General features: G+C 38.1%; 1 protein-coding gene across 1 annotated transcript in view; it reads left to right on the top strand.

The window, feature by feature from the left end:
* The window catches only part of PLXDC2 (plexin domain containing 2), a 239,734-nt gene that overhangs the window by 136,308 nt on the left and 80,987 nt on the right, over positions 1-22,439 (top strand). The window contains exon 4 of the mRNA XM_079302116.1: positions 206-275. Coding sequence (XP_079158242.1) covers positions 206-275 — 70 coding nt within the window. The remainder of the gene's footprint in view (positions 1-205; positions 276-22,439) is intronic.

Below are 22,439 nucleotides of genomic sequence, written 5' to 3'. Positions count from 1 at the left end.
CTGTTGTAAAGATCCACTGCTTTTAAGTGTTTAAATGCTCCTCAGAATTCTTTCCAGGTAGCTACTGGCAATTCCAACTTAATAACAAGGCTCCAATAAAAAAAAAGTAATGAAAGAGATATTTGAAGTGGATGAATGTTCATCTTTTTTTTCTCTAAATGTTCTGCTCAATATTGATTTTATTTTCTGCTGTTATTCCTTTCAGAGAGTGAATCTATCCTTTGATTTTCCATTTTACGGACATTTTCTACGTGAAATTACTGTGGCAACTGGGGGTGAGTGGCTTTCTAACCATTTACTTTGAGTAAGATGAGGAGTGCTTCTTGCAGCTATTTAAAATACCTTCCTTCTCCTGCTTGTATATGTCAAGAGATAAACTGCAGCTTTTATTTAGGAAATTTTCCTGTCCACAAAATCACAAAATATCAATACAATGAAAAACCGCCAGCAGTTTAAGTTGAACTGTTGTAAACCAATCTCATTGTAAGACTTTGCATTAATCCTTTAGCATTAATCCTTTTCTGTTTAGATATTTTGCCCAGAACTCAGGTGTATGTGTGTTTAGCAGTTGCACTGGAGGTGAGAGTGCTGGAGCCAGGAGAGGGAGGGAGACAGGGTTTGTCTGCACGAGGGGAGAGGATTTTCTGCCCAAAGATGAGAAGTGCTGCTTCAAGTACAGCATGTGTCACCTGTAAGGCAAACCCATCACAGTGCATTGTCATGGCATGGTACAGCTCTGAAAGTGTACTGTGGCTTTCCTCTCCTCCTTCCACGAGAGGAGTGGGGTGGGAAGGGAGGTAGGGCCAGCTCCAGCTCCCAGGCTGGCAGCTCTGGCACCACTGATGGCTCATGGTTGGGATTCTCCCTCCCACTGCTGCTGGCTGCTGCTTGCACTGTCTCCTGCCCTGGGAGCAGCCATCAGCTCCTCTGCTCCCCTCCACTCCACCTGCTTGAAAGACAGCTTGATTCTAATGAGACGAGGAAAAGGAGATGACATGAAAGACAATAAATGAGAAAAAGAAGGAGGAGGAGTAATAGTAAAAAAATGAAAACAGGGAGGCAAAAGGCAGGCATTGTGGAGAGCACACCCAGAGCATCTCTGGTCCTTGAATGTGTCCAGCAAGTTCTTGGATCTTGGCTGGTAGTGCTAAGCCTAGAGATGTGACAGGCAGAAATGGGAACCACCATCATCAAGAACAATTCTACCCTGTCCCTGATCAAATTTCTCCTTCTCTTGGAAGGAGATATCTCATGGAGATATCCATGTCCCTGAATGGAGAGGTTATAACTTAAAGATTAGGGTAAAATTGCAGCCAGTGTCTCAGTGGGAACTGGAACAGAAGTTCCTGTCATGCTCCCCATCAGGATCTCCATTTTGCTACCAAAGCAGAATACAAGTGATGGACAAAGGTGAATTAAGGCTGATATTAAAGGTTTATTTGCAGTAGAATGATTAAAAAGGACACATGAAGTGACTTCAGTATCAGTTTTCTCTTCTTGATCAGCAATGACATTTTGATGCTGATTTTGATCAGATGAGCCAAGAGCTGCTGATTTTGAGATTTGTTTGATTTCCATTCTGCTTTGCTGATAGTTTCATTTTGGTACTTGGTCATCAATGCCTAGTTCTGTATTCTTTATTAGAGGAGTTACATTTGATGGGCTGCTGAAATCAAGCACGTGATCTGTGTAGCACAAAAGGATGGGATGGATCCTGCAAAGCTAAAAAAGCAGCGGTGGGGACAGGGTCATACTCTAAATGTCCCCTTATTTTTACTGCTGTGCTTGATTATTTAAAATTTCACAAAGTTAACCCTCCACAAGTAATTCTTTTGTGGTCATTCTGCTGAGCCTTCCCATTTGATGGAAGTCCTGATCTTTTACTACTTTTAGCACTTTCACTAATTTGCTGCTCTGACCAGTTTCTCCATCAGATCCAAAAAACTTGGAAGGGAAGTTAATCTCATGAGGTGAACTGTGTAGTACCAATTTGTGAGGTACAATTATTTTTTCCTTTTGATACAGAGTAACTAGGGAATTTAAGTGTTTTGTCTTCTATTTTCTTAAAAAAAAAAAGTCAGAATATAAAAATTCTCTTGCCATTAATGGAACACTGGCTGATAATTATGCTTTTCTTTTTACTCCATTTTGACTAAAAAAATATTATTGCTGTAAATTGATCTATGGATTATTGTCATGCTAAATAGGACTTTAAAATCAGTCCTTTTTATGTACACCATTGACATTAGCACAGAGACATTTCTGTCTTTCATTCACATTTCTGTGATTTTTCCACCTCAAAATGGAACATGTAAAAGATCTATCTAATAATAGATTTTCAAATGTTATCTTGATAAAGCTCAGTAACTGTAAGTCATTCTGTCAGTTCAGGATAAGATGCAACCTTTACTACAACTGTAAGACTCCTAAACTCACCTACCAGGAAAAGAAAGGTGTATTTCTGTACTTACTCTCTAAAAGTGTTTTGATTCAGATATATATGTAAATTGTGTTGCCAGCCTAAGCATCACACTTCACCACCAATGATTTATGATAACAAAAGATTAATACAGGTTCCATGTGCTTCATATACTCTGTGTTCTGCTTTTTCTTAGTAACCCAGCTTTTACAATGGCATTGCTATTATTAGAGAGCTGGAATACTTCCAGAGGTTATTCTGATATCAAAAGAATGACAAAGTCCCCCATGACAGGTGTCTACTTCCTGGAGAGCAGGATATTATTAATTGTGTTAATGACAACACTACAAACAGTTTTTGACATTCAAATCATAAATTAAATAACCTTCTTAAAAGAGACATCGAGGACAATGGTGCATTAAATCTCTGTCACAAAAAAAAAAAAAAAAGTCTATCCCAGTGGTTTATGCCATTCTTCCTGGAGTGTGCACTGTGGCATAAAATTTGCTTAGGATGATTTTGGAATCACTGTAGTTTAAAACTTAACTTTTTTTTTTAGCTAATATTTATTTCCTCTTCTGAATAGTTTTGATGAGCTGATTGTGTTTAACTAAGAAAATGAAGAATGGAGAGTGAAAATAGTTTGAGGGTTTTATTCACTGTTTTCTTAGTTTGTATTTGAAAAGGCTATATATTATTACAGGAATTATATATTAGAATTGAAATATTATTAACATAATTAGTGATTGGTTCTTCGCTATACATTTTTCTGCCCACATTCCAATAGATAGTTCTCAAACAAGAAGCTGAATTTTGGTTTTTGTGAAGCTTTCTAAAGTTTGTGGCCTACAGGCCAAAAATGTTGTTATTTTTGTAAAAAAACACTTGTGACACAGCGAGTCATGTGCATGCCAGGAGCTGAGTATGTGAAGTCTGTTTGTTGCCAGTCAGAGAGCTCAGTGGGGCTGGGAAAAGCCTCTCTTGTGATGCCTCTCTCCATGCCATGCCATAACCCTTCTCATGGGCATCCTTGGAGCTCTGTGCCCCCCCATCCTACTCAACATGCTGCCAGCTTCATTGCTGGCTGGATTAATTTTCCATGCTCATGGTAGTAAGCTCCTCTTGTTTATTCTCGTGGGGTTTTTATTGGTTTGTTTTGTTTAGCAGTCTCTAATTTTTAGTGCAATTTTGTATCAGATACTGTAAGTTATTTAGGGTTGTTTTTCTTCTTTTATGGCATTTTTCGTTGACATTAAATTTTTCTCTGGTTTTGGAGGGAGCAGGAAAGACCTTGCTGTGCAAGCACTGCCAGCATTAATGAAACATAACAATAGCAGTAGAAAACGAAGCAACTAGTTGGTTAAATTTTTAGATTTATAATGTGAATATTGAGACATTTTGCCAGCTAGCATGAAGTCTCCAGAAATGTTCACCTACCCTGTGTAATAGCAAATTGCTGAAGTTGAAGCAAGCAGCTGAATTTTTTAATATTGTATTAAATTCTGGTGAGATAATACTTGGTGAATTATCTTTCACTAGAGGAATATTCCAGGTGGAGGAATTGTTTGAAAAAATTCTTATGGCGAGGATGCTGCCTGAGCATTTTTGTCAATCGAAGGAGTACTAAACAAAGAAATAAAAAACAATCCCAGCAGTAAATTGATAATTTTCTAAAACAGAAATAAATAACTGTTTGTATGATTAATACTTCCTAAGGCCAGATCTCATGCTTTAAAATACTTGTATTTATTGAAGAAAGAGATTTTTGTGCATCCAAGATTCACACAGCCTTTCATCAAAATTACAGCTGTCCTAGGCTCTATTGACACAAGATAAGAACACAATCACTGAAGATATTGAGCTAATTTTTCTGCTGAAACCTGGTGTTATTGCATCTTGCATTGAGGAGCAGCTGTGAGGTACCTGAGCATGGTTCCTAACTCTGACTAGTCAGGACAACTGATTCAAAGTAATTTTTCATTCTTATGAGGAATCATGCTTATTTCAGTATCAAATTCTTTTAAGTGTACATATGGCTTGTGAGAAAGTAGCAGAAGCAAAATATCTTTGGTTAGCAAGCTTAGCTGGTTAGCTCCTTAAAGGCTGAAGTTTTATACAGAGATAACACTTGAAATTTCCTTTTGGACATTGAATGTTTATATATCATTATGGAATTCTGTTCAATTTCACTGTTTTCAGTGTAGGAATATGAAGAATAAGTACCAAAGTGTGGAGAATTCCCATATGATTTCTGTCATATTTTGCAGTACTTTTAAGGAAAAGGGATCAATGATAGAGTATGCTGTGGGGAAGGAAAAAGCCTGATGTTGCAGTGTCTCAGCCTTGTCTCTCTGTGTAGGCACACAGAGCAATACCTCTGAGCAGGAGGGAAATTTGTCCACATGGCTGGTGGTGCCATGGAAAGAGAGGGACCATGGGGTCAGCACCTGGGCTTGTTAAGGGTGAGGATGGTTGTGCATTTGCAGCCTGCAGAAAATCTATGCTAATGAATTATTTTCCCTGCATCTCATGCATTTATTTTCTTAGACTTCCAAACCAGTGGATAGGTAGAGTGAAATTCACCTGGCTTTTTGAATTATCAGTGTCCTGAGTGGAGCATTTTGTTGGAGTCCATCACAAATTTTCTGGCTGTTCCTGCTGCTCTGAACCTTCCAGCACAGGAGCCAGCAGGAGTTGTGTTCATCACTTAATGAAGAGCTCTTTGACAACACAAATTGCCCTCTGGGCAACATCTGTTAAATAGCAAAGGTGATACAAAGCAGAGTGAGATGCAGGGTTTCCAGCCAAAATCAGTGCCTCAGATTAGCTTGTGTCTGTTAGAGGGGATTACACTTGTCATCACCAGTGGGCAGCTCACTCTGGAGGGACAGTGGAGGTCTGGCTGTTGACTAGCTCATACAATTGCTTCATTTACCTTGTCTCTTTCTGATGTCTTATACTGCCATGCAGTTGTAGCAAAAACTTTTCTGCCTGTAAAGCTTCCTTTGTCTGTCATTCCTGTGTCAAGTGTCCTGGGAATGCCAGTCCTTGTCTTTGTAAAGGACTGACCTGTCTCTGGAAACTGCTTTGCCTTTTCTTGGTGACTCCTTACAACCCTTTCCATTCCCACACTTATGCTTTATCTTTGCAAATTGGATCAGAAGCACTTAGGGCAAAGAGAATAATAAGCTTTAGGGGGGGAAAAAGCCACCATATGCCTTGACATTAGTCTGATCATCATATATTGAGGCATTTGCTGACTTTGTGATGATTATGGGCAGCAGTGGTACTGAAGTTGTAGTAGCTTAAAATGACCATATTTGTGTTTTCTGTAAGATTCTGTTTCATAAAATAACAGACAACTAGCCAAAGCATTTGACCACATGAAATGCCAAATAAGCATAAAATAAAATTAAATAATTTTGGAGAAAATAATAATAAATTAAATTACTTAATGTTAAGGCAGAGAGCCTTCAGGGTAGCTGAAAACAGCTCCACTGAACACTGGGAAGTTGTTAGGTATAGACTATGTCTAAAATGGATTCAAAACTTTTTACAGTATAATTTTTTATTAAGCATTTATCTTATCCTTAGCCTTTATACTAGCACTCAAAGTCTTAATAATATTATGCTATTACATCATAGCAAAGATTTTTAACACTTGACAAATCTTAATTTTCTCCAGCTATTACAAAATATCATGTTTTTTTGGTTTGGTGTGTGCTAATAAGTTAAAAAAACAAAAGCTTCAATATATTTGATCATGGGGCAGCTTTTACTACACTTGGGCCTACTGGAACCAGATGGGCTCCATCTCTCAGTTAAGGGCAGAAGGATTTTAGCTCATGAACTGGCAGAAATTATTGAGAGGGCTTTAAACTAGGTTTGAAGGGGGAAAGGGTGCAGCTGGTCTGTCTGGAAGCAGCCCCAAGGGTGGCAAGCCTGAGTCAGGGTGAAATCAGTGGCCAGCAGAGGTGCATGTACAGCACTGCACACAGCAGGGTAATAAACAGGAGCTGAGGCCACGGTGCCACAGCTGAGCTGTGCTCTGGTCACCACCACAGAAACGTGGGGGGACAACTCACACAGCTGGAGCTCTGCACTGGATGGCTACAAACTCTTCAGAAGAGACAGGAAAGGGGCAAGAGCTGCAGAGGTGGCTCTTTATATTAGGGAGGCTTTTGATGCCATGAAAATTGAAACTAATGACAATGAAGTTGAGTGTCTGTGGGTGAGAGTTAAGGACAAGGCCAACAAGGCTGACACCCTACTGGGAGTCTGTTATCCTCCAATCAACCAGGGATTGGTGCACAACTTGTTCCATAAGCAGCTGGAGAATGTCTCAGGATCACCAGCCCTTGTTCTTGTAGCTGACTTTACCTACCAGACATCTGCTGGGAATTTAATTCAGCTGAAAAGAGACAGTTCTTAGAATGTATGGAGAACAAGTTTTTGTAGCAGCTGGTGAGTGAGGCCACAAGGGGAGGGATTATGTTAGACCTGTTGTTTGCAAATAGAGATGGGCTGGCAGGAGTGATGCCTTGAGAGGTTTCCTGGAGCAGAGGCCAGCCAGAATTAAAGGAATAAAGTGCATATTTATTAAAAAGGCTTTCAAAGGATAGACCTTGGGCAGTGCAAGAGCCTGGCCAAGGCTACACCCAAGGTGGACTCCAAATCACAAGTTTCCACATTTTTATAAGTTTTGGTCCTTTTACATATTGGGGTTTATTGCCCAATTACAGTTTCAGGTTATGAAGTTCCATCCTCCCAGTCTGCTCTTCTCAATTCTCTGTTGTTTGCACTTTTTTTGAGCCTGAAGCTGCAATGGTGTGCTTGGTTCTCAGGCTGGAAAAGGATTGTTTTGTCTGACTAACTGTGAAGGGATCTTGCTAACACTTTATGTGAACCTCAGAGTTATATACTAATTCAGTACAGAATCTGGAAAATATGAAAGCTAAAATTTAAGGCATCAGGAGATGTGGTGGTTGGAGGTCACTTGGGACATAGTGATCATGAAATTAAGGAGTTCTCAATATTTGATGAATTCAGGAGAAACATCAATAAGACTTTTACACTGGACTTCAGAGGGCAGACTTTGGCCTATTTAGGAGACTTATTCAGCGAGTTCCTTGGGGAGCAGCCCTTACAAACAAAAGAGTTTAGGAAAAGTGGATGTGCTTCAAAACAGAGATCTTGAGGGCACAGGAACAGACTGTCCCTGTGTGCTGAAAGATGAGTCAACCAGGCAAACGTCCAGCCTGGATGGGCAAGAAGGTTTTGGAGGAACTTAGGAAGAAAAAGAGGATGTGTCATCTTTGAAAGAAGGGTCAGGTCTCTCAGGAAGTATTTAAGGGATTTGCTGGGGCATGTAGGAAAACAATTAGGGAGGCCAAAGCTCCGTTTGAACTGAATTTGGCAACTTTTATAAACAATAAAAAAAAAGGTTTTTACAAATATATTAATGGCAAAAGGAAAGGTGAGACCAACCTTTGTTCCCTACTGGATGCAGGAGGGAGCTTAGTAACTGCAGGTGAGGAGAAGGTAGAAGTGCTTAATGCCTTGCTTGCCTCAGTCTATAGTGAGAAGACGACTTGTCCTCAGGATAACTCTCCTCCTGGGCTGGTAGATGGTGTCAGGGAGCAGAATGTCCTAATTTGCAACTTGTAATATTTTGGAAAACAAGATTTCTTGCCCCTCTATTTTGCTTCAGACTTACCCATTTTTTGGGCCGCTGGCAGTATGTCCAAAGCAATTACAGGAAGTGACAGTACATTTGATTTCCAGCTGCATTAGCAAGTGTGGAATTTCTGGTTGTTGTGCTGTAAGCAGCTTGTTGTTATCAAAAAGAAAAGTTTGGAAGCTTACACAGGATTAATTAAAATCAATGAAGGATTTAAAAGTGAACACTGAAATGATTTCTGAAGAAATATAATTAACAAAGTAAATTGGATCCTAAAATGGCCCCAGATCAGCCCACAGAGACCCAGGACAAGCCCTCACTGATGAGGAAGCCAGAAATATTTTGTGAGAGCTAAAAGAAGGCAGCAACAGAAAAATATCCTACTGGAACTATCCTACTGATGGCACAGGCTCACATTAAGAGGCTATTTAGTTGTTTAGTTTTACATATCACCAGCAGCATTACTATAAATGTAAATATAATTTCTCTTTCTTCTTGCTGTTGAGTTTCTGTATTGTTGTATCCAAAGCCACAAACCACCCATAATTTCCATTTCCTGTCTATATCTCTAACTGTTGAACAGTATGAAAAGCACATGAATAAATCTATGTAAGGCTTTCTATATTCATTACTTAAGATAAAGTATTCTAATTTCACCAATTGGGATCTGTCAAATAAAATTCTGCACATGGAATTTCTTTTGCATCTCTGACAGTACAGATTTTCTTAATATCTTTACTGTACTGCAATCTTCATATGATGACTGTCCATGTCCATCCATCCCTGACTCCTGGAGGGTCTTAAGAAAAGCAAATGCTGCTACGTGTTTTGCATGATCAAATGGAGAACAGAATGCATGCACGTGTTGTCTGAGCCACATTATGAAAAATCAGTTGCCCGTTGCCAGTCTCTTCATTATCTCATCATTCCTTCCTTGGCAACCACCCTGTCTCAGGCCAGTCCTTGGGAGATTCATTACCCTTGCAAATTGTTCAGATTCATATCTGTCTGTTTTCTGAAACCAAAGCCATTGAAATAAATAGATTCCCATGGATCTTTGTCAGTTTTCAATTGAGACTTTAATTTTTTCACTTGCTTCTCACTCCTCCTTACAGTCTTGGCCCTGGCTGCATTCACTCCCTGTCCCCTTCCTTCTGTCTGTGTTGTCACTGGGCTGTGACATCCCCAGTCTTCAAGCTTTTTCATGCATATGCCTGTTGCTTAGGAGATGGTTCCAGGTGTGAGCAGTGGAAAGAAGCATTTAGGGCTAAATTTCTTCTAAAATAATAGAAAAGAATTCACCACAGGTTTATGAAGGTTTTCCTTGCCATAGCTTAAAGTGGTAATTTTGTCACAAAGCATAAATTTAATGATATGTCAGGAAAAACTGTAAAAATAAAAAGAAGATTTTTGTTGTTTTCATGGAAATCTTACCTCAAAACTTTGTTTTCACATGTTGTAGTTCCATTTACTTTTAGGAGCTCCTTCATGCTCCAATCCCTTGCAGTGACTATTCTACACAGGACTTTTATTTTAAAGCTACTTCCCCTAGACCATAATACTGTAACAATTTCACATGTTCTGTGTGTCATTTTGTCAGTGATGCTACATGAGATGATAAGGTAGCCAGAATCACTAGCAGGGGATTCTCACCCTGCCTCACTCACCAGTGCTGGTCTCAGGTGTTAAGTAGGGGATAAACAGACATCTCCATAAAGGGCCATCAGTGCAAATGCTGTTCTCCTTAAAGAGCTTGTGGGTTCAATTCTGCCTTGTCTTGCCAGACACAACACTGTTATAACTCTGCAGTCGGGGTCTGCCCTGCAATTCGTGTTAGAAGTGTTTTATCTTCACCCATTACTGTGCTGCAAAGCCTGTGCAGGCTGAAGTGCAGCCTTTAACTCTGCTTTTAACCACCCTGAAAAAAGGAAAGCCAGACTCTATAACCTGCAGCATGACCCGTGATGCCTGGGGCTGCTTACCTAGAAAAATGTTTTTGTAGCTATTTGCTCAAGTAGAAATGGTGACTTTTTGACTTCAAGCTGCAGCACGTGGCAGTCTGGTACGTGCCTGCACATCTGAGAGCAGAAAGAATCTAAAGGCTGTTGAGGAGAGCATGAATGGTGACTGTGTTAAGAATCAAGGGCTTAACTGGCTTGCTAAAAACTGCCATTTGTCAAAGAAATAAATTAACCATTATTAACTATTAACTGAAGGGCATTAGCTGCAATATTCTTAAATCCTGAGCTGAATGACACTAGATGTGTGATTTTATATATCTCACTTGTTAGATGCAAGTGACACCAAATAAAACAAGGAGTTATTTGGCAATGACTTAATAGAGCAATAAAAGTCATCAACCCATTCTTTTTTTACTGCAGTTTATGTTCTGCTTTGATTTCCTGCCTAATGTGGAGGAGACATGAAATATAATGGAATAAAATTATCAATGGAGCATTTACTAAGATTTTGAAGCTCCATCTCTTTTGATCCTAGTACTAAAATAAAGTTTCCTTTTTTCAGGTAGATTTCTATGTAGTGTTATTGGGTGGTCATACCCTATATGAGTGGAGTTTGCTTTCTGCTTCCTGCCCTCTGTTTTCTACTTCTCACAATTGCATCAGAACCAATATTTTAAGGGAAAAAATCTGTATCTTAGTCAACAAACTGAATTTATCCCCTAAGAGGGGCACTGTAGGATATTAGACAAAGAGTCTTTTGAGCTTCCTTCATGATCAGAGCAATTACTGTGTGGTTTTTATACCTGCTTTCCTATCTGAATAATACACTCCTACCTGTGCCTACTGCTGCCTTTTTATCCACCTTAACAACTCTGTGCTGTGCCTGTTTTCAAGTGTCAGAGCAAGGGTAGGACAGCAATGGCATTGCTTACCTTGATTATAAAAATCTATGTCCACATTTTCTGGAAAAAAGGATCTTCAGACCTGTTTTGGAGCAAGTTTTGTTCTTAGTCATCATGCTAAATTTTTTGTTTCTTTCAAATAGTGATGTGAAAGATAAATCTTTTTTTTTTACTTTGGAGGACACATACTTGCACTGCCCTAAACTGTCCAGCCAGCAGTACATGAACATTTCTCTTTTTCTCTTTATGAAGAGTTTCTGAATTTTAACAAATGTTTTCTTTTTGTTTTTTTTTTCTTTTTTTTTTTTTCTTTTTTTTTTTTTTTTTTTTTTTTTTGGTGCTTCTTCAGCTGTAGCATTTTGGTATAGCAAAATAAAAATTTTATTCATTAATTCCAACTCCTAGTATGAACATTGACTTCTGATAACACTGAGATGAGAAAGTTGTGCATTCAGCTGTGAAAATGTCCAAGGAATAATATCTGACATTACTTCATATGTATTCACTCAAAAAATAGTGAAAAAATTTGGTGGAACAGCTTGAATCCTCTGGTACTTCTCAGGCTCATAGCACTTTAAAATTTAGCCCTAGATTGCCAACTGCAAAATACATTTATTGCAAGTTTTATAAATGGGATTTTTTCATCTATTTCCATTGTGGGGGTGGGAACAGAGCAGATTTTTATGAGACATTCAGCTGGTTTTACCCTACAATTCAAGCAATTCTCAGCAAATATGCTCTGGCCATTTGGACATTTGGAAGGACATTTCCCTGACAGTATTTGGGAATCACTTAAATGATGTTTTCACTGCTAGCTGTGCTTAGTTTATTCTATCATCACTGGCATTTCTTGAGAAAATACAATTTTGCTTAAAACACAAATGGAACACAAATAATACTGATCCATAATACACATCTTAAAAGACTGAGACTGACAGTGCAATTATCAGTTATTCCATTAGGTTTAATTACGTTTTATGTAGACCAGAAAAGAAAGGTAAAATGCGCCTTTTTTGTGGTAAATTATGTATTTGGTTTACTGTGAAATAATAATAATTTTTAAAAGTGGGCAAATATTAGTTTAGTGTCTCATCTATAAAAATATATATTTTAGAATCCATATAAGAGGAAGTCTAGTTTGGAGACTTTCCTGTATATGTTCAGAAACTTAACCTATTTCTATTGCATGTGCTTGTTAAGACTAGAGAGGAAGAGGATGAACTATCACGAATCTCATATGGCATTTTCTTTTCACAGGTATTGAAAATACTTATCCTCCAAGCCAAAATTAGGTACTGGCTAGGCAGTCAAGAATATTCTTATATATTTCTGAGGCTGAAATACAGTTCTTTTGAAGTATAGTACTGTTGACATTTTGTTTTCTTTTAAATGTAGTCATTTTGGCAGTCAGTACTATAGATATTAAAGGTCAGTGAGAGCACTTTAAACTTATCAAATATTTGAAAACTAATCAGGTATGGTTTTTATTCAGTGGTTCCCATTTAGAGGTTGGTTTTTTCCTGATATATTTACAGTTTTGTATTTTTACCTTGTAGTCAAATTATCATGATGCCATAGTCATGTAGGTTTTTCCTAGTTTTGTTTCTGGATGTTTTCTTGTGAAATGAAATGTGAGCACCATTATGAACTTGCAGCTTCTCTTTGGTCAGTCAGATTCTGCTGTTTGCATCTTCTAGAAAACTGTTCCATGAAAAAGGCCATTTCAGCCTTGCTCATTTAGATGAGGATCACTGAAATTGAGGATGAATTGTAGCTTCTGTTCCTTCTATAGAGGCTTGAGAGAGGTTTGGTCTTGTTGAAGTGGTCACATGAAATTGGTCATCTAATAGAGACACTTCTTGCTCTTGCAAAGCCAATAACCATAGATGACTGTCAACTGTATTAAAACCATTCTTCTTTTACACCATCCAAAAATAGGTTTGGTTTCTCTTTTTTCTTCTTTTTCAGAAAAACTAGTGCAGTGGTTTAGCTACAGAAGGAAGGATTGAGGACTCCAGCTTTAAAATGCAGATCTGCTGTCTCTTGCTACCAAAAGCCTGGCATTACCAAGGCTTGGTCCAATGCTGAGAAGTTTCTAAAATGAGTTCTCCCCTACTGATGATGTCTGTGGGACAGATAGTTGGGTGTCCAGAGGGCTCCATAGGCTCCACAGGTGTTTTTTTGCTGGCTTGGTCCCCTGGACAGGCAGCTTTGCCCACTGCAGGGCAAGCACCAGCACATGTTGGTGTGCAGCTCATTGGTGCACTTTAATTCTCTGCTGCCTGATTAACGTGCCCATTAATTGCACAGCACCAGAGTGGCTGCTCTGGAGGAGAACAGTTAATCCAACAATTAACCTGTGCATTCTGATATTATAGCAAATAGCTTTGTCATCTCAATACATTAATGTAAAATTGAGACAGTGTGGAAAGACATTCTGCTCAGCAGGCTGTCAGCTTGTTCTTCAGGCCAGCAGGTGCTGAATGTGTATTTATTGGACAGCAGTGTGAAGCAGGTGGGCTCAAAAGATAACTATGTATTGGAAGAAGGTGCTATGTAAGGAGTAGCAGAAAGGAGTGAAATTTTGAATGGATTTACAGAGATCTTGTCATCTCATCACTATTTTCTGTGACAGACTAGCACTGTTATTAACATTTTGACTTTAAATAATCTAACGTCATTCCTTCAGTGTGTTGTGTGATTCGGAATTTTTTTCCTTTTTTTTTGGTGAGAAGATGGGGGTTGGGGTTTTTTTCTGGTTTTTTTTTTTTTGGGGGGGGGGGGTTTTTTTGTTTGTTTGTTTGTTTGTGGTTTTTTTTCATGGCCAGGGGTTGTTGGGGGTCTTTCTGAGGCAGGGAGACTATCTTTAAACTCATGTCCCTAGCTTCCAATCAACTGGAACTCTGCATTTTAAGATATGATTCTTAGTTATGACTGAAGAGGTCAATCAAAAGACAAATATTTTGTCCTCACATCTTTCTGTGCATATAAGTATCACCATGCCTTCTTTGGTCTCATCTTTTGGAGTAATGAGATAAATCTGACGTGACAGAATTTTGCCTAACTTTTTAACTTGGTGAAACCTCAGTCTGAAATCCCCAGCTCGTTCAGCTAGGATCTCTTGTGGGTTGGTACCAAGAAAAAAAAACAGAAGGTTCATTTTCTTTCTGAAGATAGTGACCTGTGTAGGTTCAGATCATCCTGTGTGGAAAGAGGCAATAGCTGATTCTGACAGATAGCCTGTGTCCAGACATAGCTTACAGGAATTCCTATATTCAGCACAGTATTGAAATGTGACCTTCTGTGGCCTTAGTAAAATTCACAAATAATTTTATTGATCTGGTTAATTTTTGCCAGAGGGAAATAAAATTTGAAAAAAAAAAAACCACAATGCAACAATTTCTGGGAATATGGGGAAATGCATCTGATCATGCATATATCCCTGTGTGTATCTGTAACATCAGGATTATGAAAAATGCAAATTTCTTGTTGAAATTGCTCCAAAGCCATGGTAATCAGAGGTATAAAACCATTTTTAAGAGATTTATAATGGTTGTTGTATGACTAGGCAGGAGTGTCATATTACCAGTTTGCTGCAAGTCATAGAACTATGATGAAAATTTTCTGAATTTTTCTATTGAAACATTATTTTGTTTTCTCTGCCATTTCCAACAATAATTCTGAATTTTAGTTGCACATTTGAGTCTGTTGGTGTTCTTTGATGAAATTTCTCGTAAATTTTCTTCTGCATGATTATGACTGTCTAGTTGGTTTTGTTGTCTGAAAGTAGGAGCAAAGGCAGGGATCAGTTAATCAGCTTTTCAAAAACTGTTTTCTCCTTTGAATTTAAACATGAGTATCTTACTTTTTATCCTTTCTTTTTCACATAAATTTTAATTTCATTAAGATGAATCCACGAGTATATTCTTGGTCTTATTCCATTCATCTCTAACATCTTGTCCCATTGATAGTTCACACCTTCAACCTGATTTGTCTCTTCCTGTCTCTATTCACTTTGTTGTCTTCTTGCTGTTACTTTGCCTCGTTCTGTATATTGCTTCTATGTAAGAAGGAGCCACTTTCTGCCTATATTTCAACATATCCTCAAACTTTAAAGCAGTGGTTGAAACACCCTTATAGCTGAAACTCCACATTTTGCCCTCGAAATCTTTAGGAGAGTTACTATTGACTTTGGCAAGAGTAGGAATCAATGTGTGATGCAGTTTAGCCTCATTCTCTCATCATTAACTGACACTAAAAGCTGCTGGATGGAGGAGCAGTTCTGTTTATGGTATGCTTCAGGAAAAAAAACAAAGCTGGACTGCTGACTGTGAACTCTGCATAGGACAACCATATGAATAAGCATAGAAATTTTGAGCATATCTGATAAAGACCTTCAGACCATCCAACTCACATGCTCCAAGCAGGGAATTAATAAATTAGTCTTACCTAAAATAATTATTCCTTTGATGTATTTAAAGTATATAATGTAGGTGGGCAGATACTGAAACCAATATGATTTGCAATAAAATTTACAATTAGGTACTTAAGCTGTAAGTATTTCCAGTAATATTAGGGAGCTAGTACACAGAACTTACTTAAAGTAGGGACCAAGGAAAACTCACTGGTATGTGAGTTTCAATGGTATGTGAAAAAGAATTTTGCAATGTGAATCCAGCTCACTGTTGGCTGTCTGTGGGCATCCCTGCTTCATAAATATTCACCTGACCTTCTGCTTCAGCTGTAGTCAGAGGGTAGAAGCCCTTGTAGATTCACTGAAGCAAGTCAGATCATGGTCATGGGGGACAAGGAACTATTACATTCCTGTTGCCCTTTGTTCCACCTAATTTCTATAGGCAGGAACTTCTTTAACTATTAAAGTCATCTTCATGTTATTGGCCTAATCCATTGTTTTCATCTTAATCAGATGTTCTGAGATCCTTGGATAAAATATCAGAGCTGAGGACAGCTGAATGAAGCTGTTTTCATAAACACAGGAATTTTGAGGTTGATTTGTTTTGACTTATCTAAAAAGAAACCAAAGTTCTTCCATTTGTTGCATTTATTCTGACCACATATTGACTGGTCCTTACCTTATAAATTTCCAAAGCCTGGCTTCTTCCCTGACTTCATGAAAGCAAACATGCATGAAGCGTTTTCCCTTTCACCTCATCAAGAAAACAAATTTTTTAAAAGCACTGGCCTATAAAACCATTTTGCATCACACCCCTTAAGTAGGTTATAACCCAGTGGTTTCACAGCAATAAATCTGAAGAAGAAACAAATAAAAGACTGCCTCTATAATGAGTGAGTGGAAGAAACTTTAAGGAGACATTAAGTAGATGAATCGCATTTGTAGGAGGTGATTGATATCCATGGAAAACTTCTCAACCTTGCAAGAAGGTTGAGAAAATAAAATAGCCATAAGAAAAATTACTGACTAGGACTCAGTACACTGTTATCAGTTAACTAAAATGAAGGAGCATTTAGATTTAGCTCCTCCTTTAACCCATCTACAAATTGAACACTGTTTGTATAAATTTGTAATGCAGTTTGCATTTTTTGTGGGAAAAGTTTCCATGGTAACACAGCAGAAAATCAATAAAAGAGTTGTGGTGTGATCTGAACACTGCCTCACCTCCAGGTAAAGTTTGAAGCAGTATGAGAACAGTATAGTTACCAGCAAACTGCAGATATTTTATCTAAGTCAGCCAGTTGCTTGATTTTTTTCAAGAATGACTCTAACTTCATTCTGTAAGACTGCCCTATTCTATAACTATACCTACTCCTAGAATTCAATTTAAGAATTAAATTGTTTTGCTCAATATCAACTTAAGTAGCCAGGCAATAAACACAAAGGACCATGACTGGACCAGTTTAGCAGGTCTGCCAGTGTTTTAATGACTTTGATCCTCATTAAATATTCTGTTTCCTAGTATATCAATTTGATCTCTTTACATTGCTGGGGTTGGAAAGGGAATTAATGAATGCTCATTTATGCTTTTTGAGGCAGAAAAAGCGTTTTGCTTTTTAGTCTGAAAATTAATGGATATGCCACAAAATATACATACAGACTTGTGAGCATTTGCCTTCAGTCTGTCATGGAGAGGGTTATTTTTACACCTAAGAGTGTCACAGGATACAGAGACATTGAGGTTGGAAGGCACCTCTGGGGGTCATTGAGTCCAGCCCCTTTCCCAGTCAGCTGCCCACAGGGCTTTTGGACATCTCCATGGATGAACAGTGCACAGTGTCTCTGCAACCACTGCAGAGTCACCCTCACAGCAAAACACTGCTTTCTGATATCAGAACACACCTTGTGTGCTTCAGTCTGTGCCCACAGCCTCTTGTCCTGTCACTGGGCACAACAAAGAACCTGGCTCCTTTTATTTTACACCCTCCCTTGAGATATTTATATATCTTGATGAAATGCACCTTGTGCTCTCCAGGCTAAACAGCCCCCTAATCATCTTTGCTGGAATGTCCTCACTGGAGTGTCCTTCTCTGAACTCTCACAGTAATTCCATACCTCTGTGGTGCTGGGGAATTCTTTTTGTGGGTTTTTTATCATACTGCCAAAAATTCTGTGAAGTATGTACGCTGCAATAACAAAGATTATTGTTAGAATCAAGAGTTGCTCTGTTAGGTACAGAATCCCTTGCCCTAATTTTTTCACAAAAGATCCTTCAGTTAGAAATATATAGTTAAAATGAAGCAACTAGATTCAGAAAAACTATTAAAATTCCTGCAGAGAGTCAGTTGCAGAAGAGAACCTGGCAAGCAGAAAGCCTGTTTAATGGGGAAAGACACAAAGTATTGGAATTGTGCAGCCTTGAGAAAACAGCAAAGACCTGATTGCAAAGACCAGTGCAAGTGCCTCAGGAAACAACTGCTCAGATTAAGGAGGATGGGGAAAAATAAAAGACTTTGAATTGTGATGTGGTGAGAACTGACAATTTATCTCTGAGCAGAAGCAGATCACTAGCAGGGAAAAGTCAAGATGAAATATTCAATATATGCAACTGAGTAGTGAGCAGTACCCTTCTAAGGACTAATCTGCAAAATTATCTTAAATTCCTTTCTTCATCAGCAGGAAGAGGAAGGAAAAGCAGGGAGAACTTTGGTAAATCCTGACAACTTTTATTGAGGTATCAAAAATCAGCTGAGTACTTTCTCATCTGGCATTTCATTCAGAAAACATCTGACTGACATGCATAAGATTAAAGTGCATAGATCCAGTAGAGAGTAGTCCCCAAGAACTGTGTGACCTAGATAAGCCAAATATTTTGTGCCTTTTTAGCTTTCATGAGAACTTTCTTCCTAACGTGTGAAACCTGTGAATTATGTTTCACATTACGAACTCAGTGTAAGCTCAGCAGTGTCAGAGTAGGATTTGTGTGTACTCTGTCAAGACAGATGCTTTTCCAAAGATCACATCCATCAGGTCTAAAGTTGTTCTTGAGTTTGGATGATTCATGTTATGTGGTAGTTACATTTTGTCCTCTGCACTTATAAAAAATAAAATTGTCACGCAGCAGTTCAAGTTGGACTTCACCCAAGAGCTCCTACTAGCTGATACTGGTACTTATTCTACAGTGTACAAGTTTTCCCAGTTTACTAAATTGCAGGTTAAGTGAAAGGGTACAATGTGCACATCTTATAAGAAAATTAAATGTGCAAAACCATGCCAGTGACACATTCCCAAATAAAGGCTTAAGTGTAGCTGAAATTAAATTGTCAGTACAGAAATGTGTTTGACTGCACACCTCTACTTTGGAAGTGAGATATATTGTACTGACAAGAAAATGTGCAAATAAGTGCTGTTTTAGTAGAAATGGTATGCCACTGTTTACTGTCTTCCAGCATCTTGATCTACACAAAAATCACCCCTGTTTTAGAACAAGTAGCAAAGGAGAACCAGAAGAAGAAAACAAAGTAGAAGTAAACATACAAACCTGTAAAATCTACATATAGAATGATTAATGCCAATTGTAAAAAAATTTAAAAAAAAAATCAGCAACTTAAGAAGGTGAGATGAAATAAGGAAAAAAAAATTGTCATCTTTGTTCTAGGAAGAGAGGTAGCACCATCCCTCTGCCCAAAATAGCCTTTACCATATTTTCTATATTGATTCTTTTAATTCTAAGAAATAAGAAACATATCAGTGTCATTATAGAGTTGTCTAGCTAGCAATAATATATGCATGATGGAAAAGAAGTTTTTACAAAATGTCTTTTCTACCTAAAAAGTACCTATATTATCTGAGCATTATAAATGCTTAATTAAGTGTACTGGACAAAAGATTCTTTTTGTTATTGTAATTTTTAAAGAAGCAATAACCTTTCTACAATGAAATATTTGCTCTGTAGAAGGAAAGATGGAACAGGAAACAGGGCAAGAGAAATGGAACTCAGTTTTAGTTAAGGCATATCTTTACTTATGTAGCCTATGAAATGAAAAAAGTAATTCAGAACACCTAATTTAGCCTTCTTGGATGAAAGCCTGTTAGCCTGTTCAATAGGATTCCCTCCTCAGAGCCAGTCCCTTCCCTCTCTGCAATCTGGAAACATGCTGAGAGAGCAGCCAGTGCCAAGCGTGCAAAGATTCCCTCTCTTGTGCTTAAGTGAATGTATGATTTCCATTTGTCAGAGGTGTAAATACAATTTTCTCTTGAGGTTGGATGGAAGGTCTGGAAGCAGCCTGAGGCAGAAAGATCCCTAGGCTTGGCTGGATTCTGTTTTTCTATGACTGTTCAGCAAAATGGGAAACACTGTCCATGGCATTCAGCCACCTGTGCTGCAAGACATATTTGACTGCCAAGAGGACTGTGAGTGAATGTCTCATTAGGGCTGAAGATCCATTCTGACTTGTTGTTCCCAGACATCTATCCCATCTTTTAAGGTGGTAACTTAAGCGTGTAGAAGTTTGAGCTCAGTTTCCGTGTATGGCTGAATGGTAGCTGAGATTCTACTTCAGTGTTGTGATAATATTGGTAGGAGATAGAGATAGGTATTCCTTTGTTAAGAAAAAATAGTGGAAAACAAGACTTCATGTCAGAACCACTAGCCTTCTTGCCACTGTGAGCACCCTAAACATTGCCTGAACTCAATAGGTTCTGAGGGTCCTTTGAGCCTTTGCAGACACAGGCCCTTAGATACTTGTATAATTTTCTAAGTGAGAAAACCCATCCCTGCAACTGGTAGAATATTCAGCTCTTTAGGGTTTTTCATTTGTTTGTGTTTTCAGCTTTTGCAGAATAACTGAATAAATGAATACATGTTGTCATAAAATGAGTGGATTTTGTTCAGCTTTCACTGTAAATAACATGTATGTATTTTATGAAAAACTATTTTCCTGAGTATTTTAACATCTAAATTAAAATTTAGTTTTTATATTTAACATAAATTGAATACTTGAGTTCTCTCTTTGTGATTTCATCAGTCAGTTAAACAGTATTTTTGATGCCACTTGGTCCTTCTAGTCTTTCTATCGTTTATGTTAAGTGATAAGAATTAAAGAGACATGTGGGTTTTTTTTTTTCTATTGAGAAATGGCTTGGCATTCATTCAAATCAAATTTTTAAGCCATTGTGTTCAACCTGGTAATGCTTAAGGAGTTTTTGCAAGCTGAAAGAAAGTGTAGGGTTATGGTTTCTTAAGAACCAGTGTTTTCTGCAATAGGGAAGTATTTCTGCTTGAGTGGTTCTATGTATCCTGCTATAATAATATTTTAATTTCTTTTCAATGGCTTATTCTGAAGCTGAACCTGAATGTTGAACACATTGATCTTGAATGACCTTGAATGTTAGACATTCAAGCTCAGAATTTTCATACCATGTGATTTCTTTCTCACGCCTCATCACTGAATCTATGTACCTGCAAATGAGAAGAAAACCTATTTCTCTCCTGTTTTCAGAAGCATCTTTCAGTCATTGTTGGAAAGGTTTTTCAGACATGTAGGCATGGGATTTCAGTTCAGGAAGAGGTGGTTAGGTCATCTTCCTAGAACTGATGAAAAAGAAGTGAAATCTATTAAATCTGCTCTTATTTTACACTTTCTGCAGTAAAAAAATTGTTAGATATAGTTTATACTAAACATTTTAGAAGTTTGAGAGGGAGTAGGCTAGCCCAGTGAGAGTCTTAAGTGGAAATTGAATCTCAAGAGATTTTCAAAGTGACATTTATCATAACAAGTTGTGTAAGGCTGGGAATTCATGAAGACTTTGATTTGACATAAGCCTTCACTGAACTGCATTTCAGTGAAGTAGGGTGATGAAACTTTTTTTCTATTATTGGTGGCTTAATTTTCTGTTCCTTGATAGGAGATATGTGAAAGCAGGTAAAATGGTTGGGGACTACTTTGGTTGGATGTGACATTGTATGAGAATGTGAGTTTACTTCACCTTGAGGGGTTTATTAAACCAGACAAAACACTGACTTTCAGTGGGAAACTGTGAGTCTAGTCTTGGAGGCAAAATAACTGACATGAAGATCATTAGTGACAGATTGATGACAAGCACTTTTAGGGTTAATTATACATACTGGGCTTTTATTTTGTACTGTACACAAAGGGAAGGCAGTCCTGTTCAAGACAGTTTCCCCAAAAAGGTAGGAAGAGGAAAGGTTTCACTTCTGATATCAACCATCATTTTAACAAAAAACTTCTGGGAATGCAATTAGACATGGTTCTCTGGTGACTGCCACTTGGATTTGGGCACTTCCAGAGCAGTCCTCTTTCCATTTTTACCCTTCCACTTTCACATGCTGCAGAAGGAAAAGCAGCAGTGACAACATGGATCTGTACAGAGTTGTGTTCATCCAGTTCACCTGTACCAAGTGTTCTTGTGCCGGGACCTTTGCTGATCTTAGTTGTCTTCTTACATTGTTTAGCTGGGCCCACACAGGTAAAATCAATATAAGTCACATCACTCACATTGGCAGAGATCCTCAGCAGTGATGTTTTTTGAGATGTCTATTCTGTATGATTGAGTTCATGCAAAGAGTAAGAAGCTGTAGTTAAGTTTCATCTCCAAATAGAAGAGGATGGATAGTGAATGGAGAAATTAGGGACAGAAATATGGTCTTTAAATTCCATGTTGTATCATAGGTAGTTCTTTAGGTGACAGAAGAAAAGAGCTGACATTACCAATTGGAAACTGACCTCCTCTGCTCCAGATAGCTTAGTGCAAAAAAGGCACCAAGCACCAGTGAGGTGAGCACCATATCAGGAGAGGATATCCCTCAACTCTCTAGTCCAGTGTTATCACTGAGTAATAGATGTGGGGTGATCATAGTGGCTTTGATTTGATTGCTTTCTCAATGTATCAGTCCTGTTGATCAGACATGTCCTAACCATTATCTTTTCTGTCAATAAAAAAATATTATTCTATCACATTGTGTACCAGTGTATCACACTCCGAGTTTTCCTTCTGTCATTTTGCTGGGTGTAGGAAGTTGCAAGGCATTCTGTTTTTCAAA

This window comes from Erithacus rubecula (genome assembly GCF_903797595.1).
Source record: "Erithacus rubecula genome assembly, chromosome: 3".
Taxonomy (NCBI): Eukaryota; Metazoa; Chordata; class Aves; order Passeriformes; family Muscicapidae; genus Erithacus; species Erithacus rubecula.
Note: the sequence above shows the minus strand (reverse complement) of the source record. Positions and strands in the feature narration are given on the sequence as shown.